General features: G+C 35.9%; 1 protein-coding gene and 1 pseudogene across 4 annotated transcripts in view; one reads left to right on the top strand and one right to left on the bottom strand.

The window, feature by feature from the left end:
• ADGRV1 (adhesion G protein-coupled receptor V1) overlaps positions 1-18,690 on the bottom strand; it is a 317,136-nt gene that overhangs the window by 220,527 nt on the left and 77,919 nt on the right. For 3 of the 4 annotated variants that reach the window (XM_054688237.1, XM_037529850.1, XM_054688236.1), the window contains 7 exons: positions 16,982-17,355; positions 14,763-14,939; positions 13,103-13,283; positions 10,948-11,150; positions 5,713-5,842; positions 2,263-2,343; positions 765-904 (listed from right to left, as the gene is read on the bottom strand). In XM_054688237.1, the coding sequence (XP_054544212.1) occupies positions 765-904; positions 2,263-2,343; positions 5,713-5,842; positions 10,948-11,150; positions 13,103-13,283; positions 14,763-14,939; positions 16,982-17,355 (1,286 nt within the window). The remainder of the gene's footprint in view (positions 1-764; positions 905-2,262; positions 2,344-5,712; positions 5,843-10,947; positions 11,151-13,102; positions 13,284-14,762; positions 14,940-16,981; positions 17,356-18,690) is intronic. The other variant, XM_054688238.1, reaches the window with a different exon arrangement.
• LOC119230262 (U2 spliceosomal RNA) lies at positions 9,755-9,920 on the top strand (annotated as a pseudogene).

The raw sequence follows: 18,690 nt of genomic DNA, 5'->3' as shown, positions 1-18,690 counted from the left end.
TTGAATGATCTTTCTTTGTTATTTGTATATCTGAGAAAGTTGAAAAGCTTCTAGCATTTCCGAGTTATTTAAATTACAGAATTCTACTTAAATCCCACTGGAATAAAGCAACACCCAAAAAGAAACACACACAATATAGAGTTATTATTTCCATTTACAAGTGTTTCAGATTTTTTTTGTTTCCTTTTGGGAGAGAGATATGATAGAATCCTATGCATCCACACATTGACATCAGGCATGGACATGTAACCATCTTTAACTAAGGAGGTATAAGCAGAAAAGCTGTGTATCACTTCCAGAAAGAAGTGACGCCCCTTCTTTCCATCCCATGGTGAGGATAGAAATTTGAAATGTAGCCTCTGTAGTCTTTGATCCCTAAGTGAGAGATGACTGCCAACTTTAGTTGGGCATGTACCATGAGAGACAAACAAATCCTTGGTATATTCTGAGATCTGGGAATTGTTTGTTGCAACAATCTATATGAATTAACTCCAAACTCTATGCAAACCAATCATGTGGGACAACTCTGTTATATTCCTTAGAGAGTCAGGAATCATTAGAATCAAAAGATGAATCTATAGGCAAAGCTAAACTTAAAAGCAAATACTGATCACAATTCAACTGTCAATTTTTATTATCTGTGCCACTAAGTTCATTCTTCCCTACCTACCTTAAAAAAATCAGCAAGAAGCAAACCTTCAAATACAATAAAACAGTTTTAAAAGAACAGAAATGTCTAAGACTGTAGGGGAAAATGTACTCACATTTAGTGTAACAGTGTTGTACCTGTCTCCTAGTTCCGATCCACTGACAAAGAGTGACTCAGGACTAAATTCAAATATACCATGAGCATGATCCGAGGCTGCAACTGTTACTAGAATTTGGGAAGCAACTCCTAGACTGGCTGCATGAATAAGTTCCAACAAACAGCAAGAAAGTGTTAATCAGTAATTTACAAACCAAAGGAAAAACCAAAGAACAAGCTTTTGAAAAGAGCTATACCATTCATTGATTAAGTTCTAATTTGTTTTAGAAAGAAAAGCAGACACAAATGGTTGCCACACATATTCATGCTTTTATGACCTCTCTCTATTTTGGCACCAATGTGATATACAAGTGCTGCTTAAGCACTTGGAGAAGAATAAGGAAAACTTGTTTTTCTTATTCTTCTCTGTGAAAGAGAACATTCTTTCACACAGTATATATGGGGAAAGTCTCCCACGACCTTTGCTAACCTCAGACGAACATGAGCCAAAATGACTCTTACCTTTATAAAAGAGTCATTGCCCCAATTTTCATCAATCTGACTGAACATATTCACAATTTAAAAATATGCATTAATTATAACTTATTTTTTTCATCAAGTTATGATACTGCAGTTACCTCTCCTGGTCCCAAATAGTCCAATGTTATACCTAAAAAGATGCCAAGATCTTTAAAAGTACTGTTTTTCCTGACAGGTATATTCAACCTTTATGTTATAGTAATGTACAGAGACAAGAAAAGGAACAGACCCAAGAGTAGCGAGTAATAAATATAGAGGCTACATGAAGCGTTAATGGAAGTTAGCGATGAAGGGGATGGGAACATGAGTTCTGACATTAAAATATAAAATCAGACATTGTGAAAAAGGAATAGTTGAGGATTAAAAAGAATTCTTCTCCCTGAAGAAACAAGTATTCTATGTATTCATTCCTAATATAAAACTTTTGAGGTAAAAAGATGAATTATATTTATTTATGAGTCTACTTCAAAAGGCAACCTCTCTTCAATGTTCCCTCACATTCAGTGGCAACTTACTCTCCCCATTTATTTTCTTGTTAATTTCTTTTTGCCATATACATTGATAAAATGCTCTCTGTAAAGACTCATGTTTCCTTCTTGTAAAGAAAATAAGCATGACATATTTAACATGAAAATTGTAGATATTCAAAATTATATAAATATTTTTTGATAATTATTTTTGAAAATGATACTCAGGCAAAAATTCTTATTGCAATTTGAATCAAGAAAATGCATTAGTTTCGTATGGAGAGGATGTCTGGGATTTGAGGCAGGCAAGGACTTGACTCTGTCTTGATCACTTTCTAGCTGTGTGGTTATAATATGAAGTAATACTCGTGAAGTTCCTGTGACAGATAATGATATAAAATATGTAAAAGAGCTGTACATAGTAGGTGTCAATAAATGGTATTTCTGTCTCTAGTAAGAAAGTTTAAAACAATATATTTAATAGTAAAGCGCTTGAGAACAGCTGCTTACCATGTTTGTGAATAGTTGGAAGGAAGAATTCCATGTCCCCATCACCACTACCACTGCCTTCAACCCTAAAGAGTTCAGGTACTTCACAAGGAGACACACAAGGACACAACCCACACAACATATATTGACACAATGAGAAAATTGAAAATTGAAAGCTCTTGAAACATACCTAGCAAAGAAGAAAATGCATATTTACCCAGTGACATACATTCTTCCACAGACATCAGATTAAGTAACAAAAGAATAACATTAGTCAAGCTATCAATTTATAAAACATTAATTGATAGCTTCAGGAAATATTCTATGTAACGTATAAATTGGTAATTCCTATTTTTATCAATTTAACTAGTTTTATTTTTCAATTTTCATTAACATACAATATAAATTGTTTTTAACACTTTAAAGATTTATTAGATATTTGTTGTATATAAAATCATACACCTTTCTAAATGCCTGTAACAGTCACCGTATCTTTCACAATAACCAATACAAAATCAGGAAATGCATGTAATATTTCCCTCCAGTCACATATTCAAACTCCTACTATATGTACCATTGTCAAACTTAATCACCATTTTGCCAATGACACTGGAAAGATTCTTAAACAAGAAATCTAAAAGTAGGGCCTCCCCAGTGGCACAAGGGGTTAAGACACAACCTATGAAACTATCCACAGCCACTGCAGCATGAGTTCGATCCCTGGCCAGGGAGCTACCCACATGGCACAGCAGACCTCTCCTGTCTTGGCTGCTGCTCCCCTCAGCAGTGTATTTCAGTCAATCTGCCTGTTCTGTTCCCTGCTCTGTCTCTGGTGAACCCTCTCACCCTCCCATACATCTGGCCTATTCCCCAGTTCTTGTATACATAAATAAATAAATCTTTGAAGGAAAAAAAAAAAAGAAATCTAAAAGTACCCTGCTTTAGCCCTGGCTGTGAGGCACCTACAGCAAAGTTACTGAAGTTCTTGGTACCTCAGTTTTTTCACCTATAAATAGTTCTGCCTTCTACAGAACTGCTGTAAAGATCAAATCATGTAAAAATATAAAGCACATTAGCAATATGTCAAGACCATAACACAGTGAAAGCATGGGCCTCCCTGGTGGCACAGGGGTTAAAGACAGAGCTATCAAGCTATTCACAGTTTCCCCTCAGCAGTATATTTCAGTATATCCACCTGTTCTGCTCCCCACTCTCTCTGGTGAATCCTCTCACCCCCTGCACCTCTGGCTTATACCCCAGTCCTTGTATGCATAAATAAATTTTGTAAAAAATTAATAAGTAAAAAATAAAGTGAAAATGGTTATAACTTCCCCTGTAAAACATCTTTACCACAACCATTATTTCACCAAATGTTTGCAAATAAAGACAGGAGGGGCAGCAATAGTAGCAGTGGAAAAGAAGGGGCATAACAGAAGCGGGACTATGTCCAGACATAGGTGTTCCTACCACTATACTTGACTGACATGCTGGATTAAGATCTGCCCTGCTCTTCTGTTTTTCCCCTCAACAGAACTGAGATTTACCAGCCATGAACATGTATGGCACTTAAAACCTGAAACCAACTTGAAGACTTAATTAAATAGGTATCAAGAAATATCTATTGATAGTGCATGACTCTGACCCTGTATGATTCAAAAGTTATGAGAAAGAGAAGTGAACTTAAATATCAGTGTTCTCAGGCTAGCAGAAAACATCTTTTCAGAAACCATCTTATGTTAAGATGTGGTTTATGGACAAAAAGTATGGAATTTGGGTGGCACCTTTGAATTTCAAAAAGAATTTGGCTTTACAAGCAATTTCACATCTTAGGTGGTTAGTTCCCAACTATGACTCAAAGAATAAAGCCCAGTGTCTAAATGACTTCACTTTCAATCTCCACCCACTAGAAGAAAACCAGATTTCCTACCACTCCATTTACTAATAAATGGCAATATTAGTTTTTAAATGAATGCTCATGCCCAATTAATCTATAACAATGCAGATTCTAGAGGTCAGGGTAGAAGTGTCTACACACAATCAAAAGTATCACTATGATCATTTCAGAGGAGTATCTGAGATTTCTTATTAATCAATATTAGGCAATAATCACTAAGTTTCTGTATTTCATAAGCATTTTATAATGGTCTTTGTATTCATGAAAGTCCCATCATGAAAAGAATCTGGATATTTGAGGACTTGTTTGAGTATGGAGTACAAGCCAAGCAGGTATTTTTGCATGCCATCTGCCAAACAGATAATCCAGCACAATTTACTGATTTATGCATTCAACCAAGTTGTGGCAGTGTTTAATCATTGACCTCCCAAATACTGTCTTGACCTCCTTTGTTTTCACCTGTGCCTTAAGGACACAAGGAAGGGAAATTTTACACATTTATCCCCAAATCCTACAATTTACTAAAAGATAACTTTTTTTTTTTTGTGGGACCCTTGCCGGCAGTCGGGGAACGAACCGGCGCTGCTGAGGCTGAGGGCAGCCTCGCAGCCCAGCGTTCAACCGCTGCGCCACCAGGGGAGGCCCTACTAAAAGATAATTTTAATAGTAAAATTTAGCACTTCTGTTCCCTTATGGATATTTTCTATAATATTATGACTTTCTTCACCAAAACAATAAAGATGATAAATAGATAATACCAGATTTTGTAATGGAAAAGACTGCTATGATATTATACCAACAATAAATTTCTTACATTTACAAAGATAATATGGTGCATATTACATGCATAATACAACCAGTAGCACCTGATGACCAAATACATTAATATTTCTGCTAAGAAACATATATCAGAGGTTAATTTAAAAGGGATAAATCAAAATTATAAGTCGCCTATTTCAATGCGACTGAGTTTTGCCATGAAATGGGTTTGTCTCCAAATGTCTTTGATAATCAGAGCTTTCTGAATGCCTGAATTGAAGATGCAGTATTATTGTTCTGTTTTGGTGATAAACACCTCATAGAAGATTATCTAAAGGGCAAATTTTTTACCCATGCTATACCTGAAGAGATCTCTAAAGGAGCTACTAAGCAACTGTGCCCTTGTAATAAACAGCAGTGTTATTAACTCAGAATTAACCAAATTCATAGCAAGACTCCATGCAAAAAAAAAAAAAACAACTATGAATTGAATATTAATTTCTAAAACCAATACTCTAAATTTTAAAGAAATGGGAATTTTCTTTTTACCAAAAAAGAGATTATCAATCAAAAACTTACACTCCATGTATCTTGTAAGCAGCTATTACCTTAGCTTCTCTTTCCAAAACTTATAGTTTAGATCTGCCCTTATAGTTTGGATCTGCCTTATCTACACTTCTTTTTCCAAAAATTATAGTTTGGATCACTCATTTTTTTTCAAAAAGTAATTAATTCAAAAGCACATATTTTCTTAGTAGGTTCAACTATCATTATGATGAGAAAACAAATATTTGATATTTTGAAATTGCTAGGCTTACCTCCTCCCTCTGAGTTGAACAACTCAACTTTAAAAGTCTTTTCTAATTCAGGGATAGAATTATCAGTGATGTTAACAGAAATGTATTTATATCTTTCTCCTGGTTGAAACTCTAAGCTGCCAGCAACACTCTGAAAAACAATTAAAAGATCTATCCATTAGATTATAGTTATTCTGCATATGAATTTGCCAAATGGTTGTTTGCTATGTCCCAAATTTTTGTAAATACTGCAATATAAGAACATAAGTAAAATATAAATTGAAAACATTAAGTGGATTTGAACAGTGTTCATTAGAATATCTAAATAAATATTCTCTAAACAAGGTAGATGGGCTTTTATACCTCTTATTTGACTATTCATCAACATAGCAGTCAAGGCAAATATGAGATTTTATTCAATGAGATGCAAGGAATTCTGTCCACTAAGCATATTGAGAACTATTCAAATTAAATCAGAGTAGTTTAAGTACTCAATCCATAATTTTCATTCTGAAATTTTCTCTAAGCAACAATAAATATCAGTCCATTTGGCAATAATCTTTCCTTGATTATATTTGCAAATACAATGTATAATACAGATCTCCCATCAGAAAAGTTCACATATTACAACAAAGTTATTCAAAATCAAAGCCTTAAGTCTCTCACCTTCCTCATTAATTATCTCATCTATATATAAACATTATCATAAAAAATTATGAGAATACATTTTAAAGTTGTTTACATTTTTTAAATTTTTATAGTGTTACTTTCTGTGGACAATTCATACAAATTCTGTGATACTACAGATGATCTTAAGGCTGAAATAAGGAACCCAAGTGACTGGTCCATTCAATCACTCATCTATTCATTATTTATCAAATATATAGTTGTGGCATGACACCACTATAGATGGTGGGATTCAAAAATAGTGAAGTTCTCCAAATGTGCTCTTCCTTACATTAAGACCATTTTACCATTGGGGCCTCCCCGGTGGCGCAGCGGTGGAGCGCTGGGTTGCGAAGCTGCCCGCAGCCTTGGCGGCGGCGCCGGTTCGATCCCCGGCTGCTCCCCGGCCACCGGAGGAGGGTCCCACATGGCGCGCAGACCTCTCCTGCCGCCCGCTGCTCCCCTCAGCAGTGTACTTTGGTCCTTCTGCCTGCTCTGCTCCCCGCTCTGGCTCTGGTGAATTCTCTCACCCTCCCGCGCTTCTGACTGTACCCAGTGCATGTATAAACAAACAAACAAACAAAAATAATAAATAAATAAATAAAAAGAATAATTTAAAAAAAAAAGACCATTTTACCATTTACTCAAGATATTTTGCCAGTGTCAAGAACAAATATTCTCCCTGGTGAACATTCCAAAAGAATTGTTAAGCATGTAATAAAATAATTTATAAAATAACAATTGCTATAAAACATACAGAATTAGTGCAAGAAGGAGGCAATTAACTTTGCCTAGAGTTTAGTAGTCAGTGGAATAATTCAACAAATCTTAACAATAGAAATAACATTGGACAGTGTTAAGAAACCCTTTACTTAAGCTCAACTGTACAAAGTTACTGCTCCCTCTTCTGCAAAAATGTTCTATGATGTCACACTCCCCCAGTTTTTCCTACCTTTCTAGTTCATTCTTTTCAGTATTCTTTGCCAATTTTTACACTGCTTTACAAACTCTAAACACTGTTTTTATCAGACTCTCACTCTAGAAAAGGTTATCATATTCTAGGCTTTAATATTACTAATATGTTCCCAAATCTCAAATTCCCAAGTCCCAACCTCTGACATCCAGACTCAAATTTTAATATGTATCTGAAATTTTCTTATAACTTCCTTCAAAATGTTAAATTCATGCTCTTCCCTTAAAAACTATGTCTCAGGCCTCCCTGGTGGTGCAGGGGTTAAAGTATCAGCACTATCAAGCTAACACCAGCCATTGAGACATGAGTTCAATTCCCTGCCATGGAGCAAACCTACATGGTAGGGAAGGCCTTGCGTGTCTCAACCGCTGCTTCACTCAGCAGTGTATCTCTGTATATTTGCCTGTTCTGCTCCCCATTCTATCTCTGGTGAATCCTCTTACCCTCTGCACCTCTGGCCTATACCACAGTTCTTGTATGCATAAAAAATAAATAAGAATTTAAAACTATGCCTTATCACATCTCTCCACAGCACTCCATTGTAGAATAGCAAGTGGCTTATGTCAAGAAATGAGAGTCCTGATAACTCTCTTCTGCTTTATTCTTCACATTAAACAATCCTCAAATCCTAGTATTTTAACTCTTACGTACTTCTTGAGTGCACTACTTCATTTCATCTTTCTTCTTTTCATTGTTACCTGCCTAGTCTAAGTTATTATCACCTCTTGTCTTGCTCCACAAAACAGACTCTTTACTGGTCTTTCTGCATCCAGTGCTTTTATCTCTGAATCCATTCTCAATTGTTCAGCCTAACAGGGAAACTTCATAAATGTTTAACACCCTTCCATTACTTCTTGTTTTGAAAATATAATCCAAAACACATGGCCTGACCTGGAAGCCCTGGAATGATCCAGTTCCTGAATTCCTTATCTTTGATTACCACACCTACTCTTCATTCTGATACTATTCCTCTTCTTTTCTTACATTAGGGCCCTTTTACCACTTTACTCATAGCATTTTAATAGTCTCAAGTAATACTTGCCCCTTTAGAAAACCTAAATTTCTGGTTTTCTTCTTGTTAATCTTCAGAGCTCACATAAATACATTTCCTCAAAAAGCCCTCCTTGACAACCCAGGTTATGTCAACATCCATCTCTCTTAGAGTACCGACTCTGGACAGTTCCCACCACTGTTAATCAGCCATAAATTAGTCACATTAATTAATTGATTAATAAATTCCCAAGGAGTGAAAGTAAATACCTGAATGGTAGAGATTGCCTATAACTGTTATATGAAAATAAAATTAAGAGCAACAATGTCAGATACTCAGCTGTTTCCTCTTCTGTACAGAATCCCATCTTAAATCTTACCCTCTCCCACCTCCATAAAATACTCAAACACATGCTCACATACACAGTCTAAGAAATCTTACTTTTCTGCTAACACAGAACAGAGAGAACTGAAGCATTAGAAAAATGGTTAAGGTAAAAGTTATCAGGATTTCATGGATAAATAAAAATAACAGTTAAAGTAGTAATAAGTAATAAACAGGATATTTAAGCACCCCTGAAAATCCTCAGAAACAGATTCAAGGGTATTAGCTTTCTGAAAGTTATGGAGGATGAATAGGTGGTGTGGTTTGGTTTGGTTCGTTTTGTTTTACTTACTTAAGAAAATGATAATCTAACTGCAGTTAGGATATTCAGAAAATGAAGACTATCAATATAAGAACCAAAGTCTGTCTTAAGAGAATGTAGAGAATGCAAGATGCAATATGATGCAGAATAGGTTAAAGACACAATAAATGGCATGGTTAAGAAAACTATAACTTGCCCAAGAAAAAAAAACTGAATTTGATTAGCCAAGGTTTATGGGATTTGGGATAGAAATGTATACAAAACAGTCAACACTGCACCACTACTAAGAAGTGGTGGAGGGCCTCCCCAGTGGCACAAGAGGTTAAGCACCACACTGTGAAGCAATCTGCAGCCTCTGCAGCATGAGTTCGATCCCCAGCCGGCCAGGGAGCAACCGACATGGCGCAGCAGACCTCGCCCGCTGCTCCCCTCAGCAGTGTGCTTCAGTAGATCTGTCTGTTCTGTTCCCCACTCTGTCTCTGGTGAATCCTCTCACCCCCCACATCTCTGGCCTTTACCCCAGCTCTAATATGCATTAATAAATAAATCTTAAAAAAAAAAGAAATGATGGAAACAGGAGCTCTAATATTAATTTTAAAGAAAAAAAGATTCTTTAGAAAGCACAAATGTTAAAATGTATCAAATTATTTCTGAGAAATATGAGTCAATCTCCCCAACATACCCAGAGCAAGCCCCTTCCAATAAATGTCACCTTGGTATGGGAAACTAGGGTTCAGCTGAGAACCTGTGGACCTTGGGAAATCTGTTACCATTATTTAAACAATGCATATTTTCTCTTCCTATTGGCTAAAATCAAATGTAGTATCTGTTCTCATCAGTTTAAACAATGCAGATTATTTTAAATTACATGCATTGAAGGCCCTAGAGGCTAAGAGAAGCTTTGTCCTTGTTTTAATCATTCATCCTTTTCCAAAGCAAAGAAGCAAATCACTGTTCCTCCTTTTTATGACCTAGAAGAATATGGTTTGAGTGGTATTACCCCAGTTTAGGCTTATCTGTTAGCATATCTTTCTCTCTGAGAAAATCTGTTTTATTCTTAGACTAAAATATCAAGGTCACCGACTCTGTGTCATGTGGAAGTTCCCCATTTCTCTCTCCTTGACATCCTGGCCCACCCATTTTATTTTAGGATATACAACCAAGTAACTTCTCCTTATATATGTTATTAAATATGTCATTTTCTCCTACTAATCTGTCTGATGTTAATGTGTTCATCCATCCAACTCAAAAGAACAAAGACTTGGTAGGGGAAATTTCCCCTGCATCCTGATAGAAGTATAACTAAGAAGAAATTATGAGGATTCACTTAATATGTTTATTGGTGATAATAAGAGTAGTGAGCAGTTATTGAGTGTGACTATGTATGTACCACAAATCATATAACACACTTTAAACATTCAGAATGTTCTTGCCCAGCAGAGATGATCTCTTTTTTTTTCCAAATAAAGAAACTGATGTTAGGAAAGATCCAGTGTCCCAAGGCCACACATTTAGAAGATCTAATCCTGTCCAGCTACAAGTTCCAAGCTTTTTTTTTTTTAAACCAGTACTACACATCTCACTACTTGGAGAAAAAAATAATTAAAATGGAAAAAGTCATGGACATATAATTTATTTGCAATGTTGCCTGTTTGATGAATGTAGACAAGATGATTTAAAATATGTATGAAACTCAATTTTAAATATGTCTGATTAAAACGTGTAACTTTAAAATGAATAATATAAGGGAAGCCCATGACAAATAGAAGGTACAACTGAATTCAAAATAACAGCTATTTAAGTGTGGGGCCTCAAGGAACTAAAATAATTTAATTTACAGAACTTTAAAACACTGGAATCATCAGTGCTTACTTTTCCATATCTCAAGGACAGTGCAGTCCCTTCCAGTACTCCAAGACAAGGATGATTATGTCTATTTTACAAGTGCAAATGCCACTTAAAGAGGATTAAGCGATTTACCTGATAGTCCTGAGGACTGAATGCTGTCAATGAAACTGTTCTAAATTCCACTGTAACCATCCCCAGGAGTCCTTGTGCTCGAACAACCAATAACCTTACTTCTCCATCCTCCTCCTGCACAGTGATCTGGGGAACGCTGCTTGCTGGCAGGATCATTATATCTTCAGGTTGGGGAGGTAGCCCTGAGGAGAACTGCAGCAAGCCTGGCAGATACAAGAAAAAGGCAAGGTATTCTTGGCCCAATTATCCGTTGAAGAATTTCTTACTCATTTGCAATAATCTGCACAATTATTTTGAACACCAGGAGAAACTCTGAGTGCTTTCATTTAGAAAAGACATGAATGACTATTTCATTTACATACTTTTGATCCAGAATGTTAATAGACTTTCAAGATGTTAAACAGTAAAATAATTTTCCTTGCCTCTACTCAAAGAAAGTTTTTTTTTTACAGAATAAAAATAACGATCAAGTTTTAAAATAGATTATTATCAAAAGTTTACTCATATCTGACTCTTCTATTGATAGAATTCATACTTGAACTTATAATACAACATGATTAATGGTACCTAAAAGATTTGCAACACATTTTTTGAAACAGTTAATTATAAAAGAGGAGAGTTCTTTAACAAATGGTGTTGGGAAACATGGACAGCCACACACAAAAAATAAACAAACAAAACTAGGTCCTTACCTAAGTCCATACACAAAAATAAATTCAAACAGGATAAAAATGTGGAAGTAAGACCATGACATACTTAAAATAAAACCTAGATGATACACCACTGTATGTATTTATTAAAAGAAATACATCTACTGGAGAGATGTATTTGGGATGCAACTCCAATGGCAGGACAAACAGAAGCAACAATAAGTGGGATTATATCAAACTAAAAACCTTTCGCACCTCAAAAAGAAAAAGGCAGTCTACAGACTGACACAAAACTGACAAGTGGTTAATTTCTAAAATACATACAGCACTCATATACTTAACAACACAAAACAAACAACCCGATCAACAAATGGGCAAAAACCTAAATAGACACTTCTCCAAAGAAGATTCTAATGGCCTACAGGCACATGAAAAAATGTTCAACATCACTTATTAAGGGAAATGCACAGCGAAACCACAATGAGATATCACCTCACCCCTGTGAGAATGGTCTATATCAAAAAGAATGGAAGTAACAAATGTTGGTGTGGATGTGGAGAAAAAGTAACACTCATCCATTGTTGGTGGAAATCTGATTTTGTGCAGACTTTATGAAAAACATAAACAGAAATACCACATGATCCAGAAATACCACATGTTCCAGCAATACCACTACTAGTCATTTTACCCAAGGACTATGAAAACTCTAACACGAAAAGATTTGTCCACTCCTATGTTCACAGCAGCAAGTCATGGACCCAACCTATGTGTCCAAAATAGACAACTGGATGATGAAAGTATGGAATACTACTTAGCTATTAAGAAAGGATGAAAATAGTGGCTTTTGGGACAAAATGGATGGCTCCTGAGGTGATTATAGAAACTGAAATAAGTCAGAGAGTGGAAGACAGATATAAGATGGTTTCAGATAGTTTGAGACAGCTATAGGATAATTTTTAAATTGAAAATAATCTGACAGTCAAGAATAGAAATACTTTTTTCATTTTAAATAATTCTGCTTTTGCTTTAAAAATACATACTCTTAATGTTCAGTGATTAATCTTTTTATTAATGGCAGTTTAGAAGTTTAACTTAGAAGTTAGAAGGTCCAAAGAAGTTATACTTCAAAATTTATAAAAAGGTCGTTAAGAATTTCTAAGTAGGGGGCCTTCCTGGTGGCGCAAGGGGTTAAGCGCTGCACTATGAAGCAATCCACAGCCTCTGCAGCACAAGTTCGATCCCCGGCCGGCCAGGGAGAAACCCACATGGCGCAGCAGACCTCTCCTCCCTCGCCCGCTGCTCCCTTCAGCAGTGTTTTTCATCAGTCTGCCTGTTCTGTTCCCCACTCTGTCTCTGGTGGATCCTCTCACCCCCTGAATCTCTGGCCTGTACCCCAGGCTTTGTATGCATAAATAAATAAATCTTTAAAAAATAAAAAAGAGTTTCAAAGTAGGACCAAACACTCCCAGAGAAAAACAGATATTCCCGAAAAAGGAATTGGTTACCATATGGATGATCACTAGCTTTAATGGTGATATCGGTCGTTTCCTTTTCAGGATCTATGCTTGCACCGCTGGAGGGAGTCGAACCTAGCTTCCCATCTCCAGGAATTGCAGAAACCAGTGTCACACGGAAATACTCATTAAGCTCAGGAATATCATCATCAAGAACATATATATTAAGGACCTGTAGATATAAAAATCCAATGGCATTAAGCATAATACATCTAGAATTTATTTTCCACCTACCAATAGAAAACAGCTAATTAAATTATTCTTGATTAAAGTTAGTATTTTAACAATTTCTACACATATCTACACACATACACAGAGAGAAGGCTACCTGAGAAATTAATTTTTTAAACAATAATGGATGTTGAGCAGTAACAATGTCTATCTAAAAAAATACTCTATTTTGGTATTAATATCACATGTATACGACATCATCATGATGACTTCATAAAAGAAAGAGCACTTTAATTCCAAAAGAAATGAAAAAAAGAAAGTATAAGAATAACCTATACACTGCTGAAGGACTAACTATGGGTGCCTTGGTGGTGGGTGTGCTGTGGTAACATAACATCTGAAGGGGTGTGTCCCTATACATCAAATCCTGCACAATGCTATAAGCCAGTGTTACCTCAACTAGCTGTATACCAAATAAACAGACTAAATAAACAGGAAAAAATAAAATACAGTCCTTTAAACTGAACAATTAGTAAGATTTTTGAAATCTTACTAATTATTCTGTTTCCTCATTTTACCAGAGAGCAGTAAGAACCTTATCATGGATCTATCTATAGATTCTGGGAAATTTTTGTTATAAACTAATTTGTTTCACCCCAAATTAAAGAGATCTAATCAGTTTTCTTTAACTTTAGCACTTTAATTCTTAAGAATATTTAAATCTTACCTCTTTCTCCAAATTTTAAATTTTCATCCTATTAATTTCTAAATTCCTCAGAAATCTCCTCAGATTATATTTCCAAGTCTTAAATTATTTTACTATTTGTTTCTGATCAGCAATAAGATATTTAGATGTTTAATGAAAAATTATGCTCTTATGAATATTCCCACAAGATAGACTAAAAGAATGTAAAAATTCTGAATTTCCTAATTTCACTTATAAGAAGTGACATTTCTGGAGGATCTATTCAAAATATGTGACTATGGCTCATGAAAAGTTTTTTATGAAACTGGAGATAAATCAAAACAATTACTTCATTTTCCCAAATTTAATGCAAATAAAATGAGATTAGATTTATAAGAATTTATCATTGACTGGCTAGAAGAGTACCACTAAGAATTCTTCAGTTTCCCATTGTATCAGTAATAACAATAAACCACAGTGATAAACCTCCCAGCTATATCATTGTTATAATACTGGAATGAAGAAAAAAATAAAATTATAACACATATTCAAAATGATATATCTCCCAGCTATACCATTGTTATAATATTGGAATAAAAAATAAAACCATAACACATATCACTCAAAATCCTTAATTTCTTTGCACAATACAGAAATATTTTATACCATGACTTACCTAACCAGTAAATATTTTAAATGGCTTAAATTGCTAGAGGCTGCAAATAAATTACAGAACAAATACATCAGGAAAAGCTAGCCAGGACATTTGCAAGAAACAAAGAAGGCAGGCTTTACCTCTGATCTTTGCCAAGGGAGGAATGTGATAGTTCCACTGGCATTAGCAAAATCATCAACAAGGTAATTAATACCATCAGATTCTATCTGTGAGATGGTGTAAAAAACATGCACATAATCCAGCGCTCCTCTGGTTCGCTCTACCACACATGAAATGGTGGATCCCTCCTCGGCAATCTGAAATTGTATGTAAATTATTTATAAGTATGTACCAATTCAAATCAGTCATAAAATTACAAAGGTTTTCTGAGCTCTTACCATAAATTTAATTCAATAACTTTCTGCAAGTCTAAAAAGGCCTCTTCATTATGCCAGGTACATATTTCTCTACTGAAATAAACAGTGAATCACGGAACTTGGTAGTCCCATTATGTTACTTTAATAGCTAGTACTTGGATTATGTTTTACATTTATAAACTCAGATTAAGAATAAATTTAGAGATATTTTGGGTAGATATTTGTGAAAAGGAGACTATTACTTTGACCAGGACTGAATTTATTTTTAAGTGCCTGCCATATGTTATTTTAATAGATTCCTTTAAATATGTGATATCAATATAATCTGATATCACAGATCATCACAAGTATAAAAAATTTAATTGGATGTGTATTATTTAGTTTTAATCTTTTATTTTATATGGTTCTCACAACCTGAGGGAGGTCATCTGCCCTTTTAAAAACAGAGATGATGACAATAAAGCTAAAGAGAGAAAAATAGATTCAAATTATAGTTCTTCTCAATGTATTGTAGGAACAAACAAAAGAAAATTAACATTTGTTAAGCACTAATAACTGTCAAGCTTTGAACCAAACATTTGATCTCATTTTATTTAACTTGCATTGCCTCTGATTCTGACTTTATAAATTGGAGAAATTAACATTTGGCGCAGCTATATTACAGATTATCAGAAAGGTGCATAAAACTTATGTAAATTTCTTGGCAACTGTCTTTTTAAAGATGTTATCAATATGGATAAACATATTTCTTTTCCATGTTATAGATTTGTATGACATCTGTCCTCCTGAATCTGAGATATTCTATTTCTCGTGTAGAAAAGACCACTGTTTGAAGATTTCTATGGCTGTAACCACACCAGACAGCAAAGGGAGCAGTAAGGTACTCTAGAGAGCCAGGTACCCAATGTAAGCTATAGCAAAGCCTAAGGCCAGGATTTTTTTTTCAAGCTTACTCATTCACACATTTCTTAATCATTTCAATTTACAGGTACAACCTTCCAAACCTATTGGAATCAACTTGCAAAGGAAAAGACTCTCTTGGCATCTTCTCATGGATCGAGCTGCTGCTGTCACACACAACACCTGCGAAGTAGTTTCATGAGATCTCATATTACAGAACAGGAAACCAAAATGATTACGAATCTTTGAAAAGTTGGAAAGTACTGATAAGAACAGTAAAACAGCTTAATGAATTAAGATGGCTCAGAAGGTTGATAAGAAAGGCATTTACGTCCAACATGGAAGAATGTTGTCACTATTTAAATATTTTCCACATGTGGAATAAAACTCAAAAATCATATTTCAATAAACCTTAAATTACGATTATTCTTGGAAGCTTTCAATATATTTTTCATTCATTTATATGGTATCCAAACAGCAGTAAATTAAATGTGCATATAATTATACATTCTGTGAAGTACATTAACTTTAAAGGTAATTGCTAAAGTTTCATTTACTAACTTGTTATTACTTCCATCAGCTCATTAAACTTCAGATTCAAACTGAAATTTATAGAGTAAAAACCCTGTAATTTACATATTCAATACTGGCTCTAGCATACTTCTGGGTTTAGAGTAGAATCTCAAGCAATCTTACCAAATGAAAAAAGCCTCCTCTCAAACAAATCTATCAACCATGACTTTTATTTTTTAAAGATTTTACTTATTTATTTATTTATTTATGCATGTAAGAACTGGGGTATAGGCTAGAGGTGCGAGGGGTGAGAGGATTCACGGGAAACAGAGTGGAGAGCAGAACAGGCAAGATCTACTGAAATACACTGCTAAGGGGAGCAGCAGAAAAGACATGAGAGGTCTGCTGCGCTATGTGAGTTAGCTCCCTGGCTGGGGATCGAACTCATGCCTCATGGTGCAGTGGCTGGTGATAGCTTGACAGTGCTAAGACTTTAACCTCTGAGCCACCATGGAGGTCCCTCAACCATGAATTTTTTAACTCCACAATTCTCCAAGCCCACTACTTACCTCTGGTATACAAGCTCCTGTGAAACCAAATAAGCCATTGGCATTATCACTTTTTTGTATTATTAACCTTGCTGTAGTATTTTCTTCAGAAATGCGAGCTCCTCCATATGCAGAGACTAGCTTAAGAATGAATAATTCTTCTCCTTCCTCTTCATTGTCATCTCTTGAAGAAATAATAAATGATTTGTTTGTTTCTCCCTGTCGGAACTCCAAATATCCAGAAACAGGGTGTAAATCACTCTTTGCTGGCATGGCATGAAGTTCATAAATCTCTTCTGGAGTCAGTTTCCGCTCATAGGACCTCACATCCTGCATGAGACCTGTAAATCTGTCATTGCCATTCATTCCTGCCCCAATTCTCAGTGTTCCAGGACCTGAAATTAGAGATGGTTGTCTAAATGCTACAATATCCACAGCTATCCAGTCCTAAATTACAAGTGTGATTCACAAAGTGAAGTGAATCTGTTGAAAGAAATAAATGCAGTATTGTGACTTATAAGAAATTAATTTCTCGGGCCTCCCTGGTGGCGCAAGGGGTTAAGATGCAACCAATGAAGCTATCTACAGCCACTGCAACACGAGTTTGATCCCCAGCCAGGGAGCTACCCATATGGCACAGCAGACCTCTCCTGACTCACCCACTGCTCCCTTCAGCAGTGTATTTCAGTCGATCTGCCTCTTCTGTTCCCCACTCTGTCTCTGGTGGATCTTCTCACCACCCTCACCTCAGGCCTATACCCCCATACTTGTATGCATAAATAAATCTTTAAAAAAAAAGAAATGAATTTCTCATAAATATATTTCTCATACGTATGTGGTCCTCATTCATACTTTCTGACTCATAGCTTCCAAAGCATTTGGAATTTCCTAAGTGATGTAAGTAATAAAGGAACCATTTGCTATGTTCATGAAGGTAACTTCTTGAAAGCATGGAAGGCTAGTGACTATCTACCAAGGAAACCAGTAAGAGTTGAGGATTAGAACTTCCCATCTCCCTGACCTCTAGGGAAGAAAGAGGGGTTTGAGGTTGAGTTCAATTGCTTCTGGCCAATGAGTTAATCACTCTTGCCCATATGATGAAGCCTCCATAAAAATTCAAGAAGTTGGGCCTCCCTAGTGGCGCAAGGGGTTAAGATGCAACCTATGAAGCAGCCCGCAGCCTCTGCAGCATGAGTTCGATCCCCAGCCGGCCAGGGAGCAATCCACATGGTGCAACCCACATGGCACAGCAGACCTCTCCTGCCTCACCCGCTGCTCCCCCAGCAGTGTTTTCAGTCAATCTGCCTGTTCTGTTCCCCCTGTCTCTGGTGACTCCTCTCACCCCCAACACCTCTGGCCTGTACCCCAGCTCTTGTATGCATGCATAAATAAATCAATCTTAAAAAAAATTCAGGAAGGTGTGAGTGTATGTGTGTTTGGGGTGGGGGGGGTAGTTCAGAGAGCTCCTGGGTTGGTGCACATGAAGATTTGCAGGAAAATGGCAAACCTGGAGATGACACAGATGTGTCTTGCCTTTTTTCCATACCCTGCCCTATGCATGTCTTCCATCTGGCTGTTGACGTGTATTCTTTAGTATCCTTTGTAATAAATCAGTGTTCTGGTGAGTTTCCTGAGCTAACTGAAGTTGAGAAGAGTGTCTTGGGAAACTGATTTATAGTCAGACAGAAGCACAGATAATGATCAGGGCGTGTAATGGACACCTGAAGGTT

This window comes from Talpa occidentalis, unplaced genomic scaffold (genome assembly GCF_014898055.3).
Source record: "Talpa occidentalis isolate TD23 unplaced genomic scaffold, MPIMG_talOcc4v2.1 talOcc4.6, whole genome shotgun sequence".
NCBI lineage: Eukaryota > Metazoa > Chordata > Mammalia > Eulipotyphla > Talpidae > Talpa > Talpa occidentalis.
The sequence above is the reverse complement of the archived record's forward strand: the minus strand, read 5'-3'. Positions and strand labels throughout refer to the sequence as shown.